This window comes from Sorex fumeus, unplaced genomic scaffold, assembly GCF_029834395.1.
Source record: "Sorex fumeus unplaced genomic scaffold, SorFum_2.1 ptg000129l, whole genome shotgun sequence".
Lineage (NCBI taxonomy): Eukaryota > Metazoa > Chordata > Mammalia > Eulipotyphla > Soricidae > Sorex > Sorex fumeus.
In genome coordinates this window covers 17351688-17374789 of record NW_026606186.1, presented here as the reverse complement: position 1 = coordinate 17374789, position 23102 = coordinate 17351688, and the positions used below count along the sequence as shown (strand labels likewise).

General features: G+C 56.7%; 1 protein-coding gene across 2 annotated transcripts in view; it reads right to left on the bottom strand.

Moving 5' to 3' along the window:
* Positions 1-23102, bottom strand: part of WHRN (whirlin) — an 80064-nt gene that overhangs the window by 34589 nt on the left and 22373 nt on the right. For both annotated transcript variants that reach the window (XM_056138502.1, XM_056138501.1), the window contains exons 2-3: positions 17618-17821; positions 10743-10868 (exon numbers count right to left, since the gene is read on the bottom strand). In XM_056138502.1, the coding sequence (XP_055994477.1) occupies positions 10743-10868; positions 17618-17821 (330 nt within the window). The remainder of the gene's footprint in view (positions 1-10742; positions 10869-17617; positions 17822-23102) is intronic.

Here is a 23102-nt window from a genome sequence, read left to right as displayed (position 1 = left end):
CCAGAGTATATTTCCAGAAGTGGTATTGCTGGGTCAAATGGGAGTTCAATTCTAGTTTTCTAAAAAATGTCCATAGTGTTTTCCAAAAAAGGCTGGGCCACTCGGCATTCCCGCCAAAGAAGCTACGGTACATTTACACAGTGGAATACTACACATGAGGTCATGAAATTCGCTTATAAATGGGTGGACCTGGAGAGTTTCATGCTGAGTGAAATATGACAGAAGGAGAGGGGCAGATATAGAATGAATGCTTTTATTGGTGGGATTAAAAATTTAAAAAAAAGGTATGAAACTAATATCCAAGGCCAGAGAAAAGGGGCCAGGAGGACTGGTCAATGGCTGGGAATTACAACAAGGGTGTGGGGGATGGAGTGTAGTTAAGATAGAGGAGGGTCCATTAGGACAATATTAGTTGGAAATGATCACTCTGGACAAGAACAGAATCTTGAAACCAGGTAAGGGGATAACTGATAACCTTTCAGCATCTGTATCGCAAACCATGCCTAAAATGAGAGAAAGAAGAAAGAGAGTGAGAGAAGAGAGGTGCCTGCCATAGAGGCAGGTGGGGGTGGGGGTGTGGATTAAAGGGGGGTGTGGGAGGGAAACTGGGGACACCGGTGCTGGGAAATGACACTGGTGGAGGGATGGGTGTTGGAACATTGTATGACTGAAACCCAATCATGAACAGCTTTGTAATGCTTTATCTCATGGTGATTCAATAAAAAATTCTTAAAAATTTAAAAATAGAAGTAAAAAAATAAAAGCCACTGCTATTCCCAAGAGGTAAATTAAGGGGGCGGGTGGGGATGGGTGGCAACATCAGCAGTACTGAGACCACTCCCAGCTCTAAGCTCAGGAATTGCTCCTGGCAGTGTTCAAAGGACCATGCAGTGACAGGGACGGAACCAGGCCCCTCCCCCACCCCCCACCCCCCCCCCCCCCGACCTTTTGAGCTTTCTGTCTAGCCCGTAGGGATATGTGTACTTTATCCCAAAAGAAGATGCTGGGGCCAGGGAGACAGCTCAGGGGTCAGGGGCACCAAGTTTGCGAAGTGACCTGAGTTAGGTCCCTGGTACCAAGTGAACTTCTGGCCCCACTGGCCCTGAGGCCCCTGGCACTACTGGACTGCAGCAATGTGCCTCGTTGGGTCGGACAAGCAATGGGCAGCCTGGTTGCCCAGTATTGCTGGTGTGGCCCCTGAATCCCGAGCACTGCCCCTGTGCTTCAGCGTCTCCCCAGTGATGCTAATAAAAGTTATCTATGCGAGGGTAGGATGGCTCTGTGTGTGTGTGTGTGTGTGTGTGTGTGTGTGTGTGTGTGTGCGCGCGCGCGCGTGTGTGAACTTGAGCGAAATGCAGACCCTCAGATCCAGCCACTACTCTACCGAGGCTGATGAGGGCTGTGGAATTTGAATATTCCAAGCCTCATTGCATCTCTTATAGTGGCATCTTCTGGACCAAGACGGGCCCCTCTCTGGGCCTCAGTCTGCTCATCTTCCCATCAAGGTGGCAAAGCTGGAACCTGATAGACGGCAGGACTTGCTCAGGGACTCGGTGAGGGGCAGAAAGGAGCGCCCGTGGGTGCTGGGCCTGACCAGTCTCTCCCTGGGCAGACAGCCCCTGAAGCTCCTCCACCCTCCGCTCAGCACCCTTTCCACTGGGCATGTCCAGATGCTGAGATTCCCAACTCCTTCCTGACCCTCATCAGGGCAGGGCAGAGGCTACAGGCCTGAGGGGGAAAGGGCTGGGGGCGGGGAGGGCATTGAGCGAGGGCTGGAAGCGGGTGCTGACATGCAGAGCCGGTAAGGGGTGCTGTGTCAAACTGAACAGGAGTGGAAGGAGGTGCTGGGCTGGGGGGTTGTGAGGGTACTGGGCTGGGTGGGGAGGAGGGTTGCTGGGAGGGTATGCTGACCTGGGCTGGGCTGAGTTGGGTGACTGGGAAGGTGCTGGCTTGGGCTAAGGGGCTGGGAGCTGGTGCTGGGCTGGGCTGGGCTGGAAGAGTGTTTGCTGAACAGAATCTAGAAGGAAGTGCTGAGTGCTGGCAGTTTCACATCCTGGCAGCAGAGAGCAGCAGGGAAGGAAGATAGGATGTGGGCGCCCCTCGGAGCCAGCGCCCTGACACTTTCCCCCACTATTACGGTGACAAATAGGGGAAATATATTTTTTAAAAAATCTGTATTGCACTTGGGTAAATTGGTACCTGACAAGGACTCCACACCTTCACCTACATCCTATGAAAATCACAAAATCTATCTGTAGCAACACTTCCGACACCCGCTCTCCCCCACAACCCCCCCACCCCGCCGCCCGGCTCAGCCTCAACGTCTGCCCAAGGTTTGGCATCCCTGGGTGCACCTACAGCAACTACGGCTGTGACATAATGTTCTGGTGGAGATTTTCCATTTCCACCATTTATCAGGGGATTTTCTTGCGTAGGGAAAAGGCAACACTGATCCAATTCTTCACTTAATGACATTAGCCTGGACGTGTAGTCATGGCTTCCATCTTCCTTTGGCCCCCAGGAGCTCTCGGTGACCGCACAGCACACAGGGGAGGTGATCCCTGGTCTGCTGGCACGTCTTGTGTCTCCAGTGCTGGGGATCGAACTCAGGTCTGCTGCGTGCAAGGCAAACACCCTACCCACTGTACTATTGCTCCGGCCCAGAGCGCCAGGTCCTTTGGTTGGGAGAAGAACATGTGGAACCCACGATCCGAGTACTAGGCGGACTCCTTCTTATGGGGTATCCCTGCCTTGATCCCCACTAACAGACAGAGCCAATAACTAGATTACATATTTCTGTCGTTCTGAGAATGGCTGCCCCCAGCATCTCACACATACAAAGCAAACGCTCTAGAGTTGCTGAGTCCTGAACCCTATTTTTCCTTTCATTAAAGCAAGGAGCTACGATTTTGTTACTTTATGTTCCCCAGAAGAATAGCTGAGATAAGTACCAGGAGGTTTACTTCATGGTTTGGAGCTCAGCTGCACATGCTAGGGGGAAAGGCAGCACAGATAGAGAAGGGAGCACCAAATAAAGAGTGTTGGGAGGATCCTCCCAGGATGGGAGAAGCATGCTGAAAGTAGACTATAGACCGAACATGATTGTCACCCATTGCCTCTTTTGCAAACCACAACACCCAATAGGAGAGAGAGAGAACAAAAGGGAATGCCTGCCACAGAGGCAGGGTGGGATGGGAGGGATGTGGGGTGGGAGGGATACTGGGATCCGTGGTGGTGGGAAATGGGCACTGATGGAGGGATGGGTACTTGATCATTGTATAATTGAAGCCCAAGCACAAAAGTTTGTAAGTCTACAACTGTACCTCATGGTGTTTCACTAATAAAAATTATTAAAAATAAATAAAGCAAGGAGCTCTGAGTAATCCAGAGGCATCAACGTCCCTGGCAGCCACAGGTTTGTTCAGTGCTGCTTCCATTCTTCCTCGTAAGCTTTGCTAACTTTTTCTGGCTCTCGTGGTAGGACATGCAGTTATGTATTCTCCCAACCCTCCAGTCATCAAGTAAAGAAATCTGTCAATCGGTGACAGTGCTGGTGGCTGGCTCCTTCCCTTCCCTCACCCCTGGGGCCCCAACAGCGGCCTCATCAAACACGCTTTTCCCAAACAGCTTCCGTCATCTCCTGTGAGGGGCGAGTCATTTGTAATGGAGTTAGATTCCTCCGTCTTCATCTGTCTCAGCTGCCAATCCATGGATCACCCACGGGGTAATCTTTCAAAATGGGGAGACAGGAAAATTCACTCTGTGAGTTTGAGTTTATAGGTCTACAGGGTCCACCCCAAACCATCTCCCATGGGGGCTGAAATGATAGCACAGCGAGTAGGGCATTTGCCTTGCACACGACTGACCCGGGTTCGATTCCCAGCACCCCATATGGTCTCCTGAGCACCACCAGGAGTAATTCCTGAGTGCAGAGCCAAGAGTAACTCCTGTGCATTACTGGGTGTGACCCAAAAGGAAAACAAACAACAAACCCTCTCCCAGACCTTTTCCCCACAATGAGGGTCACGACACATTCCCCGCACAAGGCAGTAGCAGAAATGAGATTAGATAGCGCTTAAAGACCCCAGCTTAAAAAAAAATAATAATAATAATAGTAAAGGTAAAGGCCCTCCCGTTGATCGTCGATTTGCTCGAGCGGGCCCAGTAACGTCTCCATTGGAGACTTTGTTGTTACTGTGTCTGGCATATCGAATACTCTCGGTAGCTTGCCGGGCTCTCCGAGAGGGGCGGAGGAATCGAACTCGGGTCGGCCATGTTGGCTGCTTGTAAGGCGAACGCCCTACCCGCTAAAGCATCACTCTAAATAAAGTCCACAGTTCTGTTTTCACTTGCTCTTTAATATTTCGGGGGTGAGGGTGCGGGGAAAGTAGGGGGCTACTCCAGCAGGGCTCTGAGACCCAGGGGTCGCTCCAGCCATGCTGAAGAGCACTTTCTAAATGAGCATTCTGATCTGGGATTGTGACAGATTTCATGGCCAGTGTAAGGAAAGTGGCAGAGTCTTTTTTTGTTGTTCTGTTTGGGGGCCAGAGGTGCTCAGGGATTACTTTTGGCTCTGTGCTCAAGACTCATTCCTGGTGGGCTCAGGGGACCCACCAGAGTGCAAGGGATCGAGCTGGGGTCAGCCACATGCAAGGCACGTGCCATACCTACTATCCTATCACTCTGGCTCTGAGAGTCGTCTTCTTCATTCTGACAGTTTAAGAATGTTCGTGCTAAGGGCATATTAAAATGACCACCTACCCATAAATCTTAGGGCTCCCTGAGTGGGCCAATTCTGTGAAAAACATACCACTCTCAAGATAATAAAAAGAGGCATCTGGAAGCGGCTCTGTGCGCCTTACCTGCTTTTCACTCTAGCTGCATTTTGCTCTGTTTTTGCCGAGCCTGGGACTGATTCCGCCTCCTGGCACCCCAACATGAAACACAAGTGCCCTAGCAGTGAGCTTCACACCACGCCCCACCCCCCGCCCTATGCCTCTCCACTCACCAGCTTTTATGAACACATCACAGAATCTGTGTTCCTCCAGGCACAGGAGGGACGAACTGGCATTTAAAATCATGATGGTGACAGTTACCTTTTATTAGCCAATCGTTAGGACTGGGGCTCTGTGCTACACACCCTGCACGCGGCTGACCCGGGTTCAACCCTGGCCACTGTATAGCGTCTCTAGAGCCCCACCAGGACTGAGCCCAGAGCACCACGGGGTGTGGCCCAAAAACAAGAAGGAGGAAATAAAAGAATGAACAAAACTAAAGTCCAGAAGTTTCAAAAGCTTCTGCTTTAAAACAACAACAAGAACTTCTATGTTTTGCATGCAGAAAGCCCAGGCTGGGGGCTGGAGCAAAAACACAGCAGGTAGGGCGTTTGCCTTGCATGCGGTTGACCCGGGTTCGATTCCCAGCATCCCATATGGTCCCCTGAGCACTGCCAGGGGTAATTCCTGAGTGCAGAGCCAAGAGTAACCCCTGAGCATTGCTGGGTATGACCCAAAGAGAAAAAAAAAGGAAGAAAAGAAAGCTCAGGCTCCATCCCTGGTGCCACTGGAAGTCACACCCCTAAGCACTGCTGGGCGCCGTGTCCCAAAAGCCAGAGAGAAGAAAAACTCAGAAGACTTGAGTTTTCCAAGAAAACAGAAGCCTAAAGAGCCAAGGAGAGGTGGGTGTTGCTCGCCCTGGGGCTTCCCTGCCCGTTGGCTGGTCTCCTGGACTCCGGAAGGTGGCATTTTCCGCGCAGCATCAGAGGGGCACAGCAGCTGGAAGCCTTATTGACAAATACAGTCTGTTCCCGGCTCCGCCACCCACACGGCCAAGCCCCTTTATTCCATTTCAATACACCTAATTCCGCTGACAGCACGTGGCAATCAAGGGAATTAATCAGCCCTGGACGCCCGCATGAGTGCAGGTAGGTGTTCGCCGATCCGAGGGATCTTGGAGGGGAAATAAAACAGAGGCAGGGAATATAATATGCTTTACGGAGGGAAGGGTGGAGGAGGGTGGAGGACAGTGGTGTCCAGGGTTGGGGACACTTCGGCAGAGCAGGTGTTTTATGAGCCAATAAAGCCTGTGATTGCTCGAGACCCAGTGAGAAAAAAGAAAAAAAAGGAAAGAGACCAGGAAAAACTCCCAGGAAGCGACTGTCCCTGCTCTGCCCTGTTTCCAAATGCCCATAACGTGATGGCTCTGTTGCGGGGGTGATTTTGGGGGTCGCGCCTGCTCTAGGCTTGGCCTGCGCTTAGGGAGTCAAGAACCCAGCAATAACCCTCCCTCCTCCGTGCCCCGCAGCTGGGCTGGCAGCGTTGTTCTCTCTCAGCTCACTGAATATTTTTACATACGTATACAATACAAATGAGATCCCGTAGATAGGGGGTTGGCAGCTCAGCTTCCTCAATAACGGACGGGGGCGGCCACCCTCCCTTATCAATAACCGCCACACAGTCCTCGGGTCCCTGCCCCTCAACCCCGCTCCCAGAGCTGGCTACGTCTGTCAGTTCAGCAGCCGTCAGCAGCTCCTCCCCACCTGGCTCCCGGCATCTACAAGCTCAGGTCTTTTCCCGATCCCGGAACCAATCCCTCCACTCCGGGGACTTCTGGGTCTCGGAGTCCCATGGCCTTTTTCACGGAGCTCAGTGTCCTGGACATGGCACCTCCAACATTCCTTCCTTGGGGCTAGAGTGATAGCAGAGTGTGTAGGGCGTTTGCCTTGCACATGGCCGACCCGGGTTTAATTCCCAGCATCCCATAGGGTACCCCAAGCACCGCCAGGAGTAATTCCTGAGTGCATAAGCCAGGAGTAACCCCATGTGCATGGCTGGGTGTGACCCAAAAAGCAAAAAAATAACCCAAAATCCTTCCTCCGGATGCCTTCCCAGATAACCAGGCCAGGCGCTGGTCTCCTCGCTCCCCGGCCTCCAATACGTGCTTCCCCCTCTGAGGATTCCCTCACGATTATTATTAAACACGGCATGGGGGTCGTGCCATTCCCCGCGTTTCTGCCTAATATAAACCAAGAGCCTGGGCACAGCTCAGGGTCCATGTCTGTTTGCTCAGCTCAGAAGCTGCAGGAAGACCTTGGTACATGGGCACTGACTGAATGGAAGAGGATGAGGAAGGGGCGGGGGGCGTGGGCATGGCAGCTGGGATGCCCCTGGCTCCCCTCCTGCCACACAGGGACAGGTCCTGGCGTCTGGCCGCCCTCGGCTGGGAAAAACATGTGTCTCTGGGACAGACTTCCAGCCATTGTCTGCCTCAGCTGCATCCCTGCTGCCCGCCCCTGCAGGGAAACCGACCTCCTGCCAGGCGAAGACGATGCCACCCTCACGCCCTGGTCAGTGGCTGGCCAGGGGCAGGGCCTGGGGTACCCCAGCCTCCCCCTACACCAGGCAGCCCCAGGCTCTACAGGCTGGGGCTCCATCCCCAACTCTGCCGTCAGAAAGACTTTCACCTTTATTTATTTTTAATTAATTAATTTATTTTTTTTGTTTTTGGGTTACACCCGGCGATGCACAGGGGTTACTCCTGGCTCATGCACTCAGGAGTTACTCCTGGCGGTGCTCGGGGGACCATACGGGATGCTGGGAATCGAACCCGGGTCAGCCGAATGCAAGGCAAATACCCTACCCACTGCAGCCCAGAAAGACTTTCACCTTTAACAGAAAGAGCCTACGATGGCTGGTCACCTGATGGGGACTGTCACCCGACATCATCACTGGAGCTGCAGTGACGCAGGGATAAGGACTCGGCACCAAGCACCTGTCTGGCAGGGGGCAGATTGTGAGCTCCCTTTCTGGTGCCACTGACACAGCCCCAGTGTCATCCTGGTAGCTCACTGGGAGCCCAACCGAGCTAGCGACACACCCAGGTTGTGCTGCAGTGTGTGAGCACAGAGGCTGGGAGGACCCCTGGCCAGCAGTATGTGGGGCACAGTGACGCCCCAGTGAGCACTGCCTTCCTGATAAGCATGGGGCCCCACGACGACACGGGTGGAACCCTCACGAACCTGGGTGCACATCCCATCACTCAAGTGAGGGAAGCCTGACAGGCACCCAGCCGGAAGGGCAGCCTCTCACTGGGCACTGTGGCCAAGCCTGGGCATGACCCCGGCCACGGCCACAGCAAAAGGGCAGGGAAGGGGGGAGGGGCTTAGAGCAGGTGCTTAAAGCCCAGCAACTGGGGTTGGGGAGGGACAGAATGGAGGGGAGGGCGTTTGCCTTGCACATGGCCACCGGGGCTCAATCCCCAGCAACCCATAGGGTCCCCTTGAGCCCACCAGGATGAGCCCTGAGCATTGCCAAGGGTGACCCCTAAAATGAACAGAAACATGAAGTCCTGAGTTGGGAGCCGGGGTGCCGTGAGGTGAGTAAGGGTGGGTAGGGGTGGGGGCAGGGGCTCTAAACATTAGTTGTTCACATGGTCTAGGCAAGAACTAGGCAAGATAACAAAGGGGAAGAGAGTGGATGACAAAGGGGGCAGGGTGAGGCAGCACTGCTGAGGGCGCCCCTTGACACCCTCTCCCAGGCTCCCGAGGGAAACCCCACTCGGGCCTGTGGAAAAGGGAGAAGACCTCGGCCTGCCACACAGAGCCTTCCCTCCCTCCTGCTCCCTCTCTTCCCCTCTCTTCCCCTCTCTCCCTCTCTCTTCCTCTCTCTCCCTCTCTCTCTCTCTCCCTCTCCTTTTTCCCCTCCCTCCCTCCCTCCCTCCCTCTCTGTCTCAGTCTCTCTCTCTCTCTCTCAGTCTCAGTCTCTTTCTCTCTCTGTCTCAGTCTCAGTCTCTCTCTCTCTCTCTCTCTCTCTCTCTCTCTCTCTCTCTCTCTCTTTCTCTCTCTCTCTGAGCAGAGCTGGAAGCAGGCCCTCTGGAAGGGCTGTTCTAGGTGAAGAACCCCCAGACACAGCGCCAGCCTCCAGCCATCCACTAACCACCGACACCCCGACTCTGAGCTCCTCCCTGCTCATCCCACAGCCATGAACTTCCTCTTTCCCGGCCAGCCCCAATCTAGAAGGGGGATGGTTTGGTTGGCGGGGTGGGGGCGCTCAGTTGGCCAATGTCCCCGCTTCCTAGTCCCTGAATAAACTTGTTTCGTTGTGTTTTGCATCCGCTCTTCTCTCTTGAACACTGGCCTTCGAGCAGTGAGAACGACAACTTGGATCTGTGACATTTTACGTAACCCGCGCACGTATTTATTTTTGAAAATTTCACCCTGCATTTAGTAGCTGCCTTCAACCTTTCTTTAAAAAAAAATACTGGAGGTTGGTGTGGGGGGGCTAAGAGCCCACACTGAGCCAGCCCGAGGTGGGGGGCTCCTCTGGCCCGTGTCCCGGACCAGAGGGGGACCTGGAGTGGGCAGCCAGGTGACTAGGAACTGCATGCATGGGTCTGAAGTGGCACGTTCCGTCATGATGCACCAGCACCGCCGGCTCTGTTCAGGGACCCGCGTGAAAATGTTCATGGCGGTGATTGTGTGGGAAAGGGGGGACGGGTGGTCACAGGGGCCAGGGAGGGGCTCAGTGCCGTCCAAGGAAACGCTGCAGCTGAAACCCAAACCCAGAGTGACCCCTCATGGTGCTACGTGGCCAAGAGCCCCGCCAAGTGCCAGGCCAGCGGTGCTCTGCAGGGCAGCAGGGACCCTGCAGCTCCTCTCGTGGTCCTGACAGCTCGGGCGCCCGGGTGCCCGGGTGCCCTCCTTCGCCCGTGTCAGGGCCCCTGGTGGTGGGAATGCAGCCTCTGTTGGGCGTCATTGTGTGGCCTTATGCTCAGCGCCCATCCGGTCCCCAAGCCGAGCCCTGCATACCCTCAGACACACCCCCTCATCCCATCCCCCCTGCTCATCCCTAGGGAGGCTCTCAGGAGACCTCTGTCCTGTGTCCCACTGCCCTGAGTCCCCCAGCGGGCTGAGTTCACCCACATAGAGGCTGCCCTTCATGAGATGGCCAGGGCCGTGGCTCCAGTGGCCTCTCTCACCATCAACCCCTCCAAGCTCGGAGCCCTTGGGCCCTCACTCACACAGGGCGGTACAACCTAGTGGACCAGGGTCTCTGCTTTGGGGGTTTGAGACCGCCTGGGCTCACATCCTGCTCAGCTGGCCATCAGCTGAGTGACCAGCAGTGTGTGTGTGTGTGTGTGTGTATGTGTGTCTGTTAAACCTCAGTGTGCCTCAGTTTCCCCAACAGGAAAAGGTGAATAGTAACAAGCCACCCCGAGGGCAGTGGGGGTTGGGGGTACTCAAGGAGCTGATGTGACACCCACTACCAATTCCAGACACTGCCGACCCCCTGAGCCCGCGCTGAGCTGTGTGATGTTCATTATTCCCGGTTGCCCTGCGCTGAATGCCAGCCTTGAAGTTGCCTGAGGTGCTCCAAGCCCCTCTAGAACGTCTCCCCTACCCGCTCTCCGTACCCCTAACCAACCCTAAAGTCGGGGCCATCCGCGGTGTCTGTGAAACAGTAGCCCCCAAGCGCCCCCCTCCCCCAGCTCCGAGGAGAGCAGGGAGAGCTCGGGGTGCCAGGTGGGGGGACAAGGGCGCATGTCCTGGGCTTCGAGTAGAGGCACAACGCAGTGCGAAGTGCGGGGGCGGGTGGGGGCGGGGCGGGAACAGTCCTAAGAGAGGGGTCCTGGGAGCTCTGCCGGAAATTCAAGTGAGGCCAGCAGCAGAGACCTCCGCGCCCCGCCCTCCATGCTATCACGCCCCCACCCCCACCCCTCCCCGCGGGAGGAGGGAGACCCCTCACCTTGAGGCCGCTGCTCTCCGCCTCGGAGCCCGGGTCCACGCCGGTGACGTAGATGCCCAGGCCGTACTCGGCGCCCCCGCGGATGGTGAGGCCCAGGGACCTGCCGGCTCCCAGCAGCAGATTGACCTGCAGGAGGGGGAGGAAGGACGTCAGAGGAGGGCTGGGGAGCAGAGATGGGCCCCCACGACGCCCCGAGCCTGTGTGGTCTGCGTGGCCTTCTCCCCACACTCGGGGTAGAGCCCTTTCCTCCCTGGCCCACTATAAGGTGATCGTGGAAGGAAGTGTGGAGAGATGAGCGCCAGGAAGCCGACCCCCGCTACAGGGAGGCATGCTGAGATGCAAGCGACAGCCTGGCAGGGGAGACACTCTGGACCTGCTGCCCAGCCCCCTGCCAGCCCATTCTGCACAGATAGGCACAGACCCACCTCTCTCCCCATGTGCCTTTTCTCTGGGTCGCTCCTTGCCCCCATCTCCCAGATGGGGAAGCTGAGGCTGACACAGCCAACATCCCAGGTCACACAGCCAACATCTGAGCACAGTAGGTGACTGCCTCCCTCCAGCCCAAGTTCAAATCCAGTTTCAGCCTGCTGGTAACGGTGGGATGGGACAGTGAGTGCTCAGAGCACCTGCTCCAGGCAATGACCTGAGTCCTGCGGCTAACCGGGCCAGCAATGCCATCTGCCTGCTGCCCCGCCTCTGCCCAGCCCAGTCCAGTGTCTAGACTCTGTTCGGGCAACGATGCAAGCAGCCCCCAAAGACAGCACCCAGAAACTCTGTGTGTGTGTGTGTGTGTGTGTGTGTGTGTGTGTGTGTGTGTGTTGGTGGGTGGGTGGGCGAGATACACACGGCACCCAACGGGCTTCAATCAATGACTGGCATTATCAAAGTGAGCAGCTCAGTGTGCCAGTCATCTGCAAGTGGATGCCCGTCCCTGCGTGGACCTTGTCATCATTGTCATCATGGGATGAGGGACTCCCTCAAGGTCACAGGGTCAGCCGGGTATGATGCAGTAATGCAGAGTAAGAAATCCACCGGGGGGGGGAGGGAAGGGGGAGGCGGAGACATAGTACAGTGGGTAGGGTGGATTTGATCACCGGCATTCCATATGGTCCCCCAAGACCCACCAAGAGTGATTCCTGAGCACAGAGCCAGGAGTTAGCCCTGAACACTGCCCAGTGTGCCACCCACCCCCAACACCCAGAAAAAAAAGAAAGGAAAACAAAAGCATCTATTTGGTCCTTGTTCACCACCGAGTGCTGAGCCCTCACCAAGCCCTAAGTGTACCAACCACCCTGAGAATCTTTTGTTTGACTAGAGGCAGCTCTGGGTGCGCCTCTGTGTATGTGAGGGGTGCTTGTCACCCCAAAGACCAGCCATGATTTGAAGCTTGTCCTTATCAGCCATTCCCTGTATTCTCTAGAAAGGGGAGATCTGGGCTAGGACTAGAGTTTCCAGCTGTGGGTGGGGTTTTGGGGTCTCGGTGGGCACAAGGCAGGATGCAGGGGGGGGGCAGCACCCCCCCCCCCCGGGGCATGAGGCTTTGTGCCTGATATTGCCAAATCCAGCTCTTCCCTCTAGATTCTTTTTTCTGTCTTTATTTATTTGTTTGCTTTTTGGGTTATATCCGGCGATGCACAGGGGTTACTCTCGGCTCTGCCCTCAGGAATTACTCCTGGTGGTGCTTGGGGGACCATATGGGATGCTGGGAATTGAACCCAGGCCGACCGCATGCAAAGCAAATGCCCTACTCGCTGTGTTATCACTCCAGCGCCCCCTCTAGACTCTTGATAGCAGCTTTTAATCGTCAACTGGGAGCCATAAGTCAACGGTTCTCCTGGCTTCTCTGGGTCACAAACCGAATCATCAAACCTCTGAAGGGGATCCCGTTGCAGAAACTTCTGAGTCTGAGCAGGCCCCAGGGGCACCGGGACCAACCAGGACTCTGGATGGCACCCAGGGGGCACGGAGTCAGGGCTGTACCTGCAGGATCGGATGCTCCCCCACGAGGCAGAGCCAGAATCAAGTTAAATTCAGGATGGCCAGCTGGCGCTGCGGAAGCACTTGCCATGGAGGAGCGAGAGAGAGAAGCCACCGCGCACCTGGGACAGCGGAGGTGAGTGTCGGCAGCAGGGAGAGAACGCAGGAGGAAGCTTACACTGCCTCACGCCGGCCCCCAAGCACCTGTGCCTCTGTGAGCCAAGCTGGGTGCCAGCCGGAGCTGATGGAAGATTCCGTCTTGCTGTTGTGGCTGCAGGAGCCACGTGAGCACACAGAGAGGGGCTGTCCTGGGTGTAGGGCGGGGCTGTCCTGGGTGCAATGAGGGGCTGTCCTGGGGGTACAGTGAGGGGCTATGTCCTGGGCGCAGTGAGGGGCTGTGTCCTGGGTGCAGGGAGGGGCTATCCTGGGTGCAGTAAGGAGCTGTGTCCCGATTGCAGGAGTTTATGAGGCTTGGGGGCTGCAGGGCGCAGGCCGGAGCCCCCCAGAGCTGCTGTGTCTGTGTCTGCTACGCCCAGCCCCTCCCCAGGACCCGCTCACTGTCCCACCCAGAGGAGCCAGGTCGGGCTGTTCCCAGAGGCCCCACGGGTGCAGGAAGGTGTGGGGGTGCAGGGGGTGTGGCAGCGGGGCTGCCCTGTCCCTCAGCGACACCCACAAACCACGCTCACGGCCTCACCCCAAACAGTGGTGAGCCCTGCTGCTTCCTGAGGCCACGTCCTTCCCCTGCCCTTGCTCCAGCATCCCTCACCCCACTCCCGTCTCCATCTGCAGGGCCCCCCACCACACCCCAGCGCCCAACAAACACCCTCTGGATGCCCAGCAGGTACCAGGGTTTGTCCGCCACCATGGTTTGGCCTGCCCAGGGTCAGAAACGCCAGCACTGGGCCACCAGCGACTTCAGATTTAATTCCCCCACCCCCACCGCGTGCGTGCGCGCGCGCGCACACACACACACACACACACACACACACACACACACACACACACACCGGTTCTTAAGAGTTGGCTTTATGCCCCATTTTCTTCTCCACCTTGTGCCAGTCTTCTCTCGCTGGGACTGATTTCTCCTTTGTACCCTGCACCAGCCGGGAGAACATTCAAGGTCGCTGCTGCCTGGGGACCAAGCGCTGCCCCAAAACACCCACTGCCCGGTCCCACCTCCAGCCCTGCAGCGCCCATTCCTCCCGTGTGGAAATCTCGAGACCCACCTCGTTCTCCCTGGCCTCCCCGCCCCTGTCACGCCGTGCCTCAATCGGAAGCCCTTTCCCTGTGCAGCCCCAGGCTCGAGCTCCCCACCCCCCATGCTGCCTCCTCCAGGAGACCCTCCTAGATCTCCACCCAGCAGGAGCCCTCCGCCCACACACCTCAGCACTCACGGTAGCTTTCGAGGGACGCAGTCCCCCACTCCTTGAGGAACATGCCAGAACCCACCCATCCGTGAGCTCTCTCTCCACCGTGCATCATCCATCAACGGGAACACAGTGACGGGGGCCATAGAGAGTAACAGGAGGGCCCTTGGCTCACGGCCGACCCGAGTTCACTCCCTGGCACCACATATGGTACCTCGAAACCACTTCCCAAGTGTTTGAGGCAAGAGGACCACTTGGGCCCTCCTCCCATCTTTCTGTGTCCAGAAAGAACCCCCAAGTCTAAGGCTGGAGTCCTGCCCACCTTGAGATGGAGGCAGAGAGGGCACGAAGGAGGGGATGGGCCCCAGCCCCAGGGGCTCCAGACACATACAAAATGCCAAGTTGGGGGAGCAGAGGACCCCGGCCGTGCCCATGCTGCTGCCGACAGTGTCCTTGGTCTGTGCAAACTTGCTTGGAAGCAAAGCGGGCAAACACCTCGCTGCATCTCCCCCCGGGGCCCAGAGTCTTGGCAGGCTGTGCGCCTCTCGGGGGCCGTGCTAAATGCTCAGCGCGCGTCTGCGCTGTGCCAGGTGCCTACCCGAGCACCGGGGAGCTGTGGGCACAGAACCAAGCCCCTGGCTGCCAAGAGCAGGCTCGTCGCTGTCTGGTCTGGGAAACAAAAGCAAGGCTCAGAGAGGCTGTGTCACCTGTCCAAGGTCACACAGCGGGCATGCCAGGCTTTCAGCCAGGCAGCCTGACAGCTGTGTCTGACCTCTCCTTCCTGCCATCTCACACGGGTCAGCAGAGCATGGGAGACCGGAGCCTTGAGCAATGTTCATACCTGCATCTCCTGGAAACAGCTTTGGCTGGTTGGGGGCGGGGGGAGGTGGAGTGGGAGGGAGGGTGTAGAGGTGGGGACAGTGAAGGACTGCAGGAAGCCTTGCTTCAGGAGACAGCTGGGTGGAATCTCAAAGGTCCTGTGGCTGCCTGTGAGCTTATCCACCACTGTGGTCCAGAAAAGGCTTTGGGGGCCGGAGAGAGAGTACAGCGAGCGGGGAAGGTGTTTGCCTTGCACGCTGCTGACCTGGGTTCAATCCCCGGCATCCCATATGGTCCCTTGAACATGGTCAGGAGTAATTCCTGAGTGCAGAGTCAGGAGTAACCCCTGAGTAGTGCTGGGTGTGGCCCCAAAAGCCCCCCTCCAATTTAAAAAAAAAAAACAGATTTCCCCCCCCCCCCACACCAGGTGTGGATCCTGGGGCTGGTCAGTGCGGAAGGGCCGGCTGGCCGCCCTCCAGAATGCCCTCCAGAACGCATCAGGTCCAGAAGGCCGGAATGAGGGCCCCAGGGATATGGTGTCTGCCTTGCTCTAGACCCAATAGCCAAATGAGGCTTCCATGTTATCTAAGCACCAGAAGGACAGGGTGTGAGGGGAGAAGCCAACAGGAGCTATGCCTTCTGTCAAGGTCACTCCACTGTGATTCAGGAATCTCCTACCTCCTGTGTTACCTGGAGTCCTCCTGGTCCTTGATGCTCTAGGCTCTGCTTCTGCCTTGTGATACCCAGGTTCCTCAGAGGGTCTCCGCCAGCACCCACACCCTTTGGCCCCAGCAAGACAGGGTCCTTCTCTCTGGGTCTTGAAACAAGCTTGCTCCTACCCCAGGACCTTTGTACCTGCCATTCTTATGGCCTGCCCCTTAATCTCAGAGACACATGGCAGTACCTTCCTCCCTTCCCATCTCAGAGGGGAGCCCCCGACCCTGTCGTTGCCAGCAGCACCTCTCTCCTTACTGTCTTCCTTCTCTCCATCCTCGGTGACCTTGATCATAGAGTCTAATCTTCCACTCTGTCCTCCAAAATTACTGGAAGCCACCCTCCCCCACAGCTGGGTCTCCTCGCGTCTTCTGTCCATTTCTCCATTCCCACCTCCCACACCTGGGCAGGCACACACATGTGCCCACTGAGTATGGGCAGATTTGTGGAAAGGCCTGGGGGGTCACAGTACCCTGGGGTCCCAACACCTAGCCTCCTTTGCGGGTCACAGCACCCAGGATGCGCCCCCATCTCCCACTGCAACAGTCTCTGTGCAGGTTCTGTCCATCATGATGCCCCACCCTCCCACCAGCCAATCAGGGGGCTCCCTCCAAGAAGAGAACCCGGAGCACTGACCTGGTGGAAATCTGTCCTCCCAGGGGACTTCCCACCTGAGTCCCTCTGCCTTGACTGGGGCTGCTCACCCCCTCCCACTCAATCCTTACTTGGCAGGAGGTGGCCAGGACCAGTTTCTGCCGTGTGCGTCCGGCACCCACAGGGCAGAGGGTCTCCTCTGGAACCCACCACTGTGGGTCCCTCAGCCTGAGCCCTGGGAGCACAGAGGCCATCTCCAGCCTACTGAGAAGTGCTGCCCTTTATCCCACCCCCCTTCCGTGCAAAGGGCTGGAGCAGGGACACGTGTGGCCCAGTTTCAGCCATCAGCAGGGGTGGTACAGGGAATCTGGAACCCAAACAGGACGGGCAGAGCTGCCCGCTGGCCGGATCTCTCTCACGGAGAAGGGACTGAGCCTAGTTCCGTCTTAGACTATCAAAGTCTGGGAGCAGGGATGAGGCTTGAGGGGTGGAACAGACGCTTGGCATGTGTGAGACCATGATGGGATCCGTAGCACCACCAGGGGTGACCCAAGTAGGTCCTGGGGCACCACTAGGCGTGCCCCCTTCCTCCACGAACAACAATTAAAAGAAATAAGCCATGGTATTCAGGCTCTTATAATGCAACCACTAAGCCTACGTTACAAGATGCACTCTAGGGCCAGAGGTACAGCATAGCAGGTAGAGACTGACCTTGTAGCTGACCCGCGTTCCATCCCTAGTCCCCACTATGGTCCCCTGAGCATGCCAGGAGTGATCTCTGAGTGCAGAATCACCCTAAGTACCACCAGATATGTGACCCCCCCACCCCACCCAGAAACACGCACAAAATGAGAAGACGTACAGCATGGGTCAAAAGAAAAGGGGAAGGACTTGCACTTGGCTTATCTAGATTTGATCCGGGCAACCCATAGGCCCCTCCACCCAGCCCTGCCAGGTGTGATTTCTGAGCTCAGAGTCAGGAGTAAGCCCTGGGCACTACCAGTTGTGAGGTGTGGTCCAAAATCAAAAACAAGAAAAGGGGAGAAGAAAAATAAAGCAAACCTTCCACTAAAGACTTGAGGTGTGGGCTGGAGCGATAGCACAGCGGGTAGGATGTTTGCTTTGCACATGACTGACCAGGGTTCAATTCTCAGCATCCAATATGGTCCCCCCACGCACCACCAGGAGTAATTCCTGAGTGCAGAGCCAGGAGTAGCCCCTGAGCATCATCAGGTGTGACCCCCCCAAAAGCAAAATAAATAAATAAATAAATAAGACTTGAGATGAAAAGAAAGAAAGGGTCCAGGAGGGTGGTCTCTCAGAAACACGCCCCACCTGACCCGCCAGCCCTGGGACTCCGGTGTCTCCCCCCATCCCCCCCACCCCCTAGGTCTGGCCACTCACCTTTTTCTCATCCCCGCCCTGCAGAAGGGGCAGAGTGCTCCTCCGGTCACCCTCTCGCTGCCTCAGGGCACTGCTGCCCGAGGGTGGAGACACGCTGCGGCCCTGAGGGTCCACCCAGGTGTAGATGTGGTTGGTGACATAGCCACCGGGGACACGCCCCGCGGAGTAGACGGACAGCACCAGCTTCTTGGAGCCCTTGAGCGCCTGAAGAGAGAAGGGGGAGGGGGACACGCAGGCGTTAGCAGGCAGAGGGGGAGACCCACCCCGCGGGAGGGCAGCCCTGAGGCTGGTCCCTGTTGCAGCCACAAGGACATGGGCCTACCCGCATCCTACAGGCTCTAGACAAGAACCGGGAGCGCGAGGAAGCCGGAAAGAAAAGTCTGCTGGGGCTGGATAGAGAGTTCTGGGGCTGAGTGTTTACCTGGCATGTCCTGGTCTGACCCCCAGCACACAGCGTGAGGGTGCATGACCACTCAGGAGCAGGCCCAAGTGCAGCCCAGGGGCGACCCTGAGCACAGAGCCAAGAGTGACCCTCCCCCCAGCCCTGCTGGGTGTGCCCCATCTCTAATCTCTCCCCCAGTTAGAAAAGTTGGCTTGGTTGGCATATGGGAACCTGCATCTAAAGGGGTCCCCAACATTCCCTAAGAGATACGGGGGAGCTCACCGCACCAGGCGCTACCTGGATGCTGACTGACCACCTGGTGTGCTCCCTTCTGGGGTCTGGAATGTGGGTGGCCGCAACAGGTACTTGAGAGCAGCCCAGGTGGACTCCCTGGAGGTAGAGTCTATGACGAACATCATCCCTGGTTGGGGGGGGGGGGGCATGTTTCACACACTCTTATCACCACTCAAGGCTGGAGGGGTCTGCACATCCTCGGGACCCCACACCCCTCCCCTGGGGAGAGGATGGAAAACTGTGGCTGGTTTTCTGCAGAACACACCCAAACACACACACACACACTCACAGTCACACTCACAGTCTCACATCCACATCCACACATGCACTCAAACATACACTCACCTATTCACAGACACATACACACTCACACACTTAACATACACACTCACAAATATGCACACTCATACACACACACACATACACACGTACACTCACACTCACATACACACACACATGCACACATTCACACACCCGAGTTCTCTTTGGAACATCCCGCCTGAGAGTTTGTGATGTCATGGAGACACGTTCATGTGAAGTGGGGGTCACAGGATATAAACGATTTCTCGTCATCTCACAATTCTGTGAAGAGCAAAAGCACACCGGGAAACTTCTGGCCCCAGGAGTCCAGGGCGGGCACACCAACTGTGAGGGTGGCAGAATTCTGGGTGCTTGCTGGGGGTCCCTCCTTTGTCCCACCACCCCCCAGTGTTCTAGGGAGAGAACTCCCACTATCAGAAAATGATGATGTGCTTCAAAGGACAGAAGCCGCTCTTGGCCCTCAGGCCGCCCCAGACTTGCCTGAATCTGCTGCACCCGTTCTACTGACTCCCCCCAACTGGTGTCAGCCAAGGGCCGCGGGGCGGGATGCCCTGAGCAGTGTGCAGGGGGCAGCCCCGCTTGGCCTGGGGCTGGGTGGGAAAGGAAACCTGGCCCAGGCGTGCCCCTGCCCACCCCTAAGCGCCCATGACTCCCAGCAATGCAGGGCTATCCACCTCTCAGAATCAGGGGGGCTCCAACAACACCCCCAGCAGGAGGCCTCCAGACCCCCTTCCCCTGGGGGAGCCCCAGGCGCAGGCAAGTACGGACCCGAGAGTGGGTGATGGACCCCGCCGGGTAGAGCTGCTCTGTTTCGGGGGGCTGGAGGGGGGAAATCCTCTCGTGGCTCCTAGGCCAGGTTCCTAAGGCAGCAGCAATCCTGAGCACGGCAGGAGGGCACCGGCTTGGATGCAGACAGTGGGACACAGAGCTGGCTCTGTAGTCAGTCCACAGAGGGGACCCCTGGAACCCCAGCTGGGCAGCAGCTGGGGGCGATGGGTTGGACAGGCCCCATCCAGGCACAGGGTGGGGGCTCACCCAGGTCCCTTCCATCTTACTCCCTCCCCCTCTGTCTCAAGCCTGCGCCCTGGATCTGCAGCCACTCCAACTTCCGCCTCTGGGTCCTCAGAGGGCATCGACCTTCTTTAGGTAAAGGGAATGCTGAGACAGCGACAGCCCAGCCTCAGCTGAGCCCTCCGGGAAAGATGAGGGAGGCCCCGCCCACTGCTCCTCCCACCAACCAAAGAGGCTCTGAAAACTGCCGCTACCCTCAACGCCCGCCCCCTCGAAGGTGCTCAGAAGCTGGTGCCCACTGGCAGCTGGCTAATGCCGCCGCTGTGAGCAGCTTCCCGCCGGATCCCACCGGCCACCCTCACCTGGAGGATCCGGGCCTCCTCCACTGAGCTCAGAACTCAGGCACCAGAACACTTTTCCCCCCACTTATTTTCAAAAGGTTTGCCTCGCACACGGTTGACCCGGATTCGATTCCTCCGTCCCTCTCGAAAGCCTGGCAAGCTACCGAGTATCCTGCCTGCACGGCAGAGCCTGGAAAGCTCCCCATGGCGTATTCAACATGCCAAACATAGTAACAACAAGTCTCACAATGGAGATGTTACTGGTGCCCGCTCGAGCAAATCGATGAACAACAGGAGGACAGTGCTACAGTGCTATTTTCAAAAATTATTCTTTTATTCAATCAATGGGAGATATACAGTTACAAAGCTTTCCTGATCGGGTTTCAGTCATACAATGTTCCAACGCCCATTCCTCCAGCAGTGTACATTTCCCACCACCAATATTCCCTCTAGCCACCCCCCACCAGCCTGCCGTTATGGGCGGTATGTCTGTCTGTCTGTCTCCCTCCCTCCCTCCCCCCTTCTCGCCTCCCCCCACTCCTTTTGTGCATTATGGTTTGCAATACAGATACTGAGAGACCATCACATTTGGTCCTTTGCCCACTTTCAGCACTCATCTCTCATTCAGAGCAATCCCTCCAACCATCACTGTCACAAGGGTCCCTTCTCTATCCCAAATGCCCTCTCCTGCAGCCCTGGAGGCAGGCTTCTAACCGTGGACCAATCCTCCTGGCCCTTGTTTCTACTGTTCTTGGGTGTTAGTCTCATACTATTTTTTTCCCCAATGTCCCACATATGAGTGTCATCATCCTATGTCTGTCCCTCTCCTCTGACTTATCGCACCAGGACATTTGTCTCTGCATCAGTCTTTCTCCAAAGTGAGCCTTTGGAGCCTGGGGCCATAGGCTGGGCAGAGGAGATGGAGCTCGAAGAGGGCTGTGTGTGTACACCCCTGCTGGCTGGAAGACAAATGTGGTGTTGGTTTTGCCACCTGGCTCGGGCAGGTCCAGCTGTCACAGTCCGGCTCCCGGCTAACCCTTCCCGGCAGCTGCAGTAGGAGAAGCGTTACTAGTTACTGGTCCTGCAGGTGCTCGAGGCAGCAGAAGGTCGGGGACTGGGCCCACGCAGGGCCGGGTCGGGCAGGTCTTAGGGTTGGGCCCATCTCCGTGCAGCTGTGCAGGCTGGGGTGGTCACAGACCTGGAACATGGTCCAGAACCCGATGGTTCCCTGCATCCCAGGTGGGAGGGGCCAAGGAGGTTTCAGGAAATAAAACCAGAAGGGCAGATGGGCATGTGGGGCACCTTGGGCGTGGCGAGAGGCCCCCAACACACACCATCACCCATCAGGGATGGTCTGAGGGACCAGGGGGATGGAGAGTTGACTGGGCCATGGGGCTGGCCATGTCCCTGCTCTCTCCTGAGTGAGGCTCACATGACCCACCATTCCCTAGAAGCAGCCCTACCTGCCCGGTCCTTTGGAGAACACAAGCCCCTGGCAACTCCCGTTCCGACAACCCGCAGAATCCTCCAGACTCCTAGAATCAGCTGCTTAACACCTGAACCTCACACAAGCACACAAGTGACTGCGTTTCTGGTCTCCCCACTTCTCTTCCTGAGATGGGACGATCCTAATCTCACTCTCTCTTTGGGGGTGGGGGCGTCCTCTCAGTTCAACATCTGCCGGTTAAGAATCTACCCTGCCCCTCCGGGGTGTGTTGGGGGAGGGATACTGGGAACACTGGTGGTGGAGAATGGGCACTGGCAGAAGGATGGGTACTTGAACATTGTTTGACTGAAACGCAGTCATGAAAGTTTGTAAGTCTGTAACTATCTTACGGTGATTCATTAAAAAAAAAAACCCTCCCCCATGGCTAAAAAGGAAACAGTATGAGGTCTCCAGATGGTTTCCTGCCTATCCTGTGTTTGTGATGTATCTTGAGGGGGGGGGGGAGGATGGAGATGGGGGTGGGGTGGGGAGAGCACCTGCCTCCCCCCAAGCCAGATTGCAGAGGAATCTTGATGGGATCCTGCAGATGGCAGGGCTAAGACCCAATCCATCACCCGATGGCGCCTTCTGAGGATGGTAGCATGAATTATACGTGGACGCCTTCAAACTTAATAACGTGCTACGTGGGTTAATGCTCTCAGGAGCCACATTCGCCTCCCTCGGCTCTCCGGAGCTGACTGCAGTGAGCAGAGCTGACTCAGTCTGCCAAGGGCCGCGAGGAAGGGCACGCGGGCAGCATGCTGACGGGGCAGCTGTGCCCGGAACCTGCACCCACAGTCACGCACCAGAGGGCAAGGTCAGGGCACCCACTACAGACACGTGCTGTGGGAGTCTGGGCCAGGATGCACTGCAGACCGGCCACAGGCACTGCGGGACCACACAGAACTCAGTCACAAGCTTCTCTCATCTGGGTAGGAAGAGAGAGGCTGGACCTCAGGAAAGGGAGCTGGTCCCAGACTCAGAATCACCTGGGGAAAAAGGAAAAGTGATGTTTTTCCCGAGCCTGCCCTGCCTAGTTGGGGCTCTCGGGGTTCAGATCAACCCTTGCTCTGATACTGAGCTGCTTCGTGGCATGGGGAAAATTTACCTACCCCCTCTGTGCCTGATTCTGGTTTTTAAAACGCAACTGCTGGAACTGGAGAGAGGACAGCAGGTAAGGTGCTTGCCTTGCACGCAGCCAACCCAGGTTCTGTCCCCCAATATCCCGGAAGGTCCCCTCCAACCCACCACGGGTGATTCCTGAGGGCAGAGTAACTCCTGAGTTACTCCTCTGCATAGCTGGGTGTAGCCCCCAAACAAACACAAAACAAAAATAAAAATGAAACAACAACAATAACAAAATGCAACTGTTGCTAAAGCTGAAGAGAGATCAAGGGCTGAGTGCAGGCTTTGCATGCAGGAGGAGACCCACGTTTAATCCTCTGAGCTCCCCAGCACCGCCAGGAGTGAGTCCCACCCCCACATTCCCCACCACCACCACCACCAACCAACACAGAACTGGTACAGTCCAAAAGTCAATGGGCTAAATTAAAACAAACAAATAAAGGGCTGGAGCGATAGTACAGCAAGCAGGTAGGGCGTTTGCCTGAGCAGGTAGGGCGTTTGCCTTCAGGTTCGATCCCCGGCATC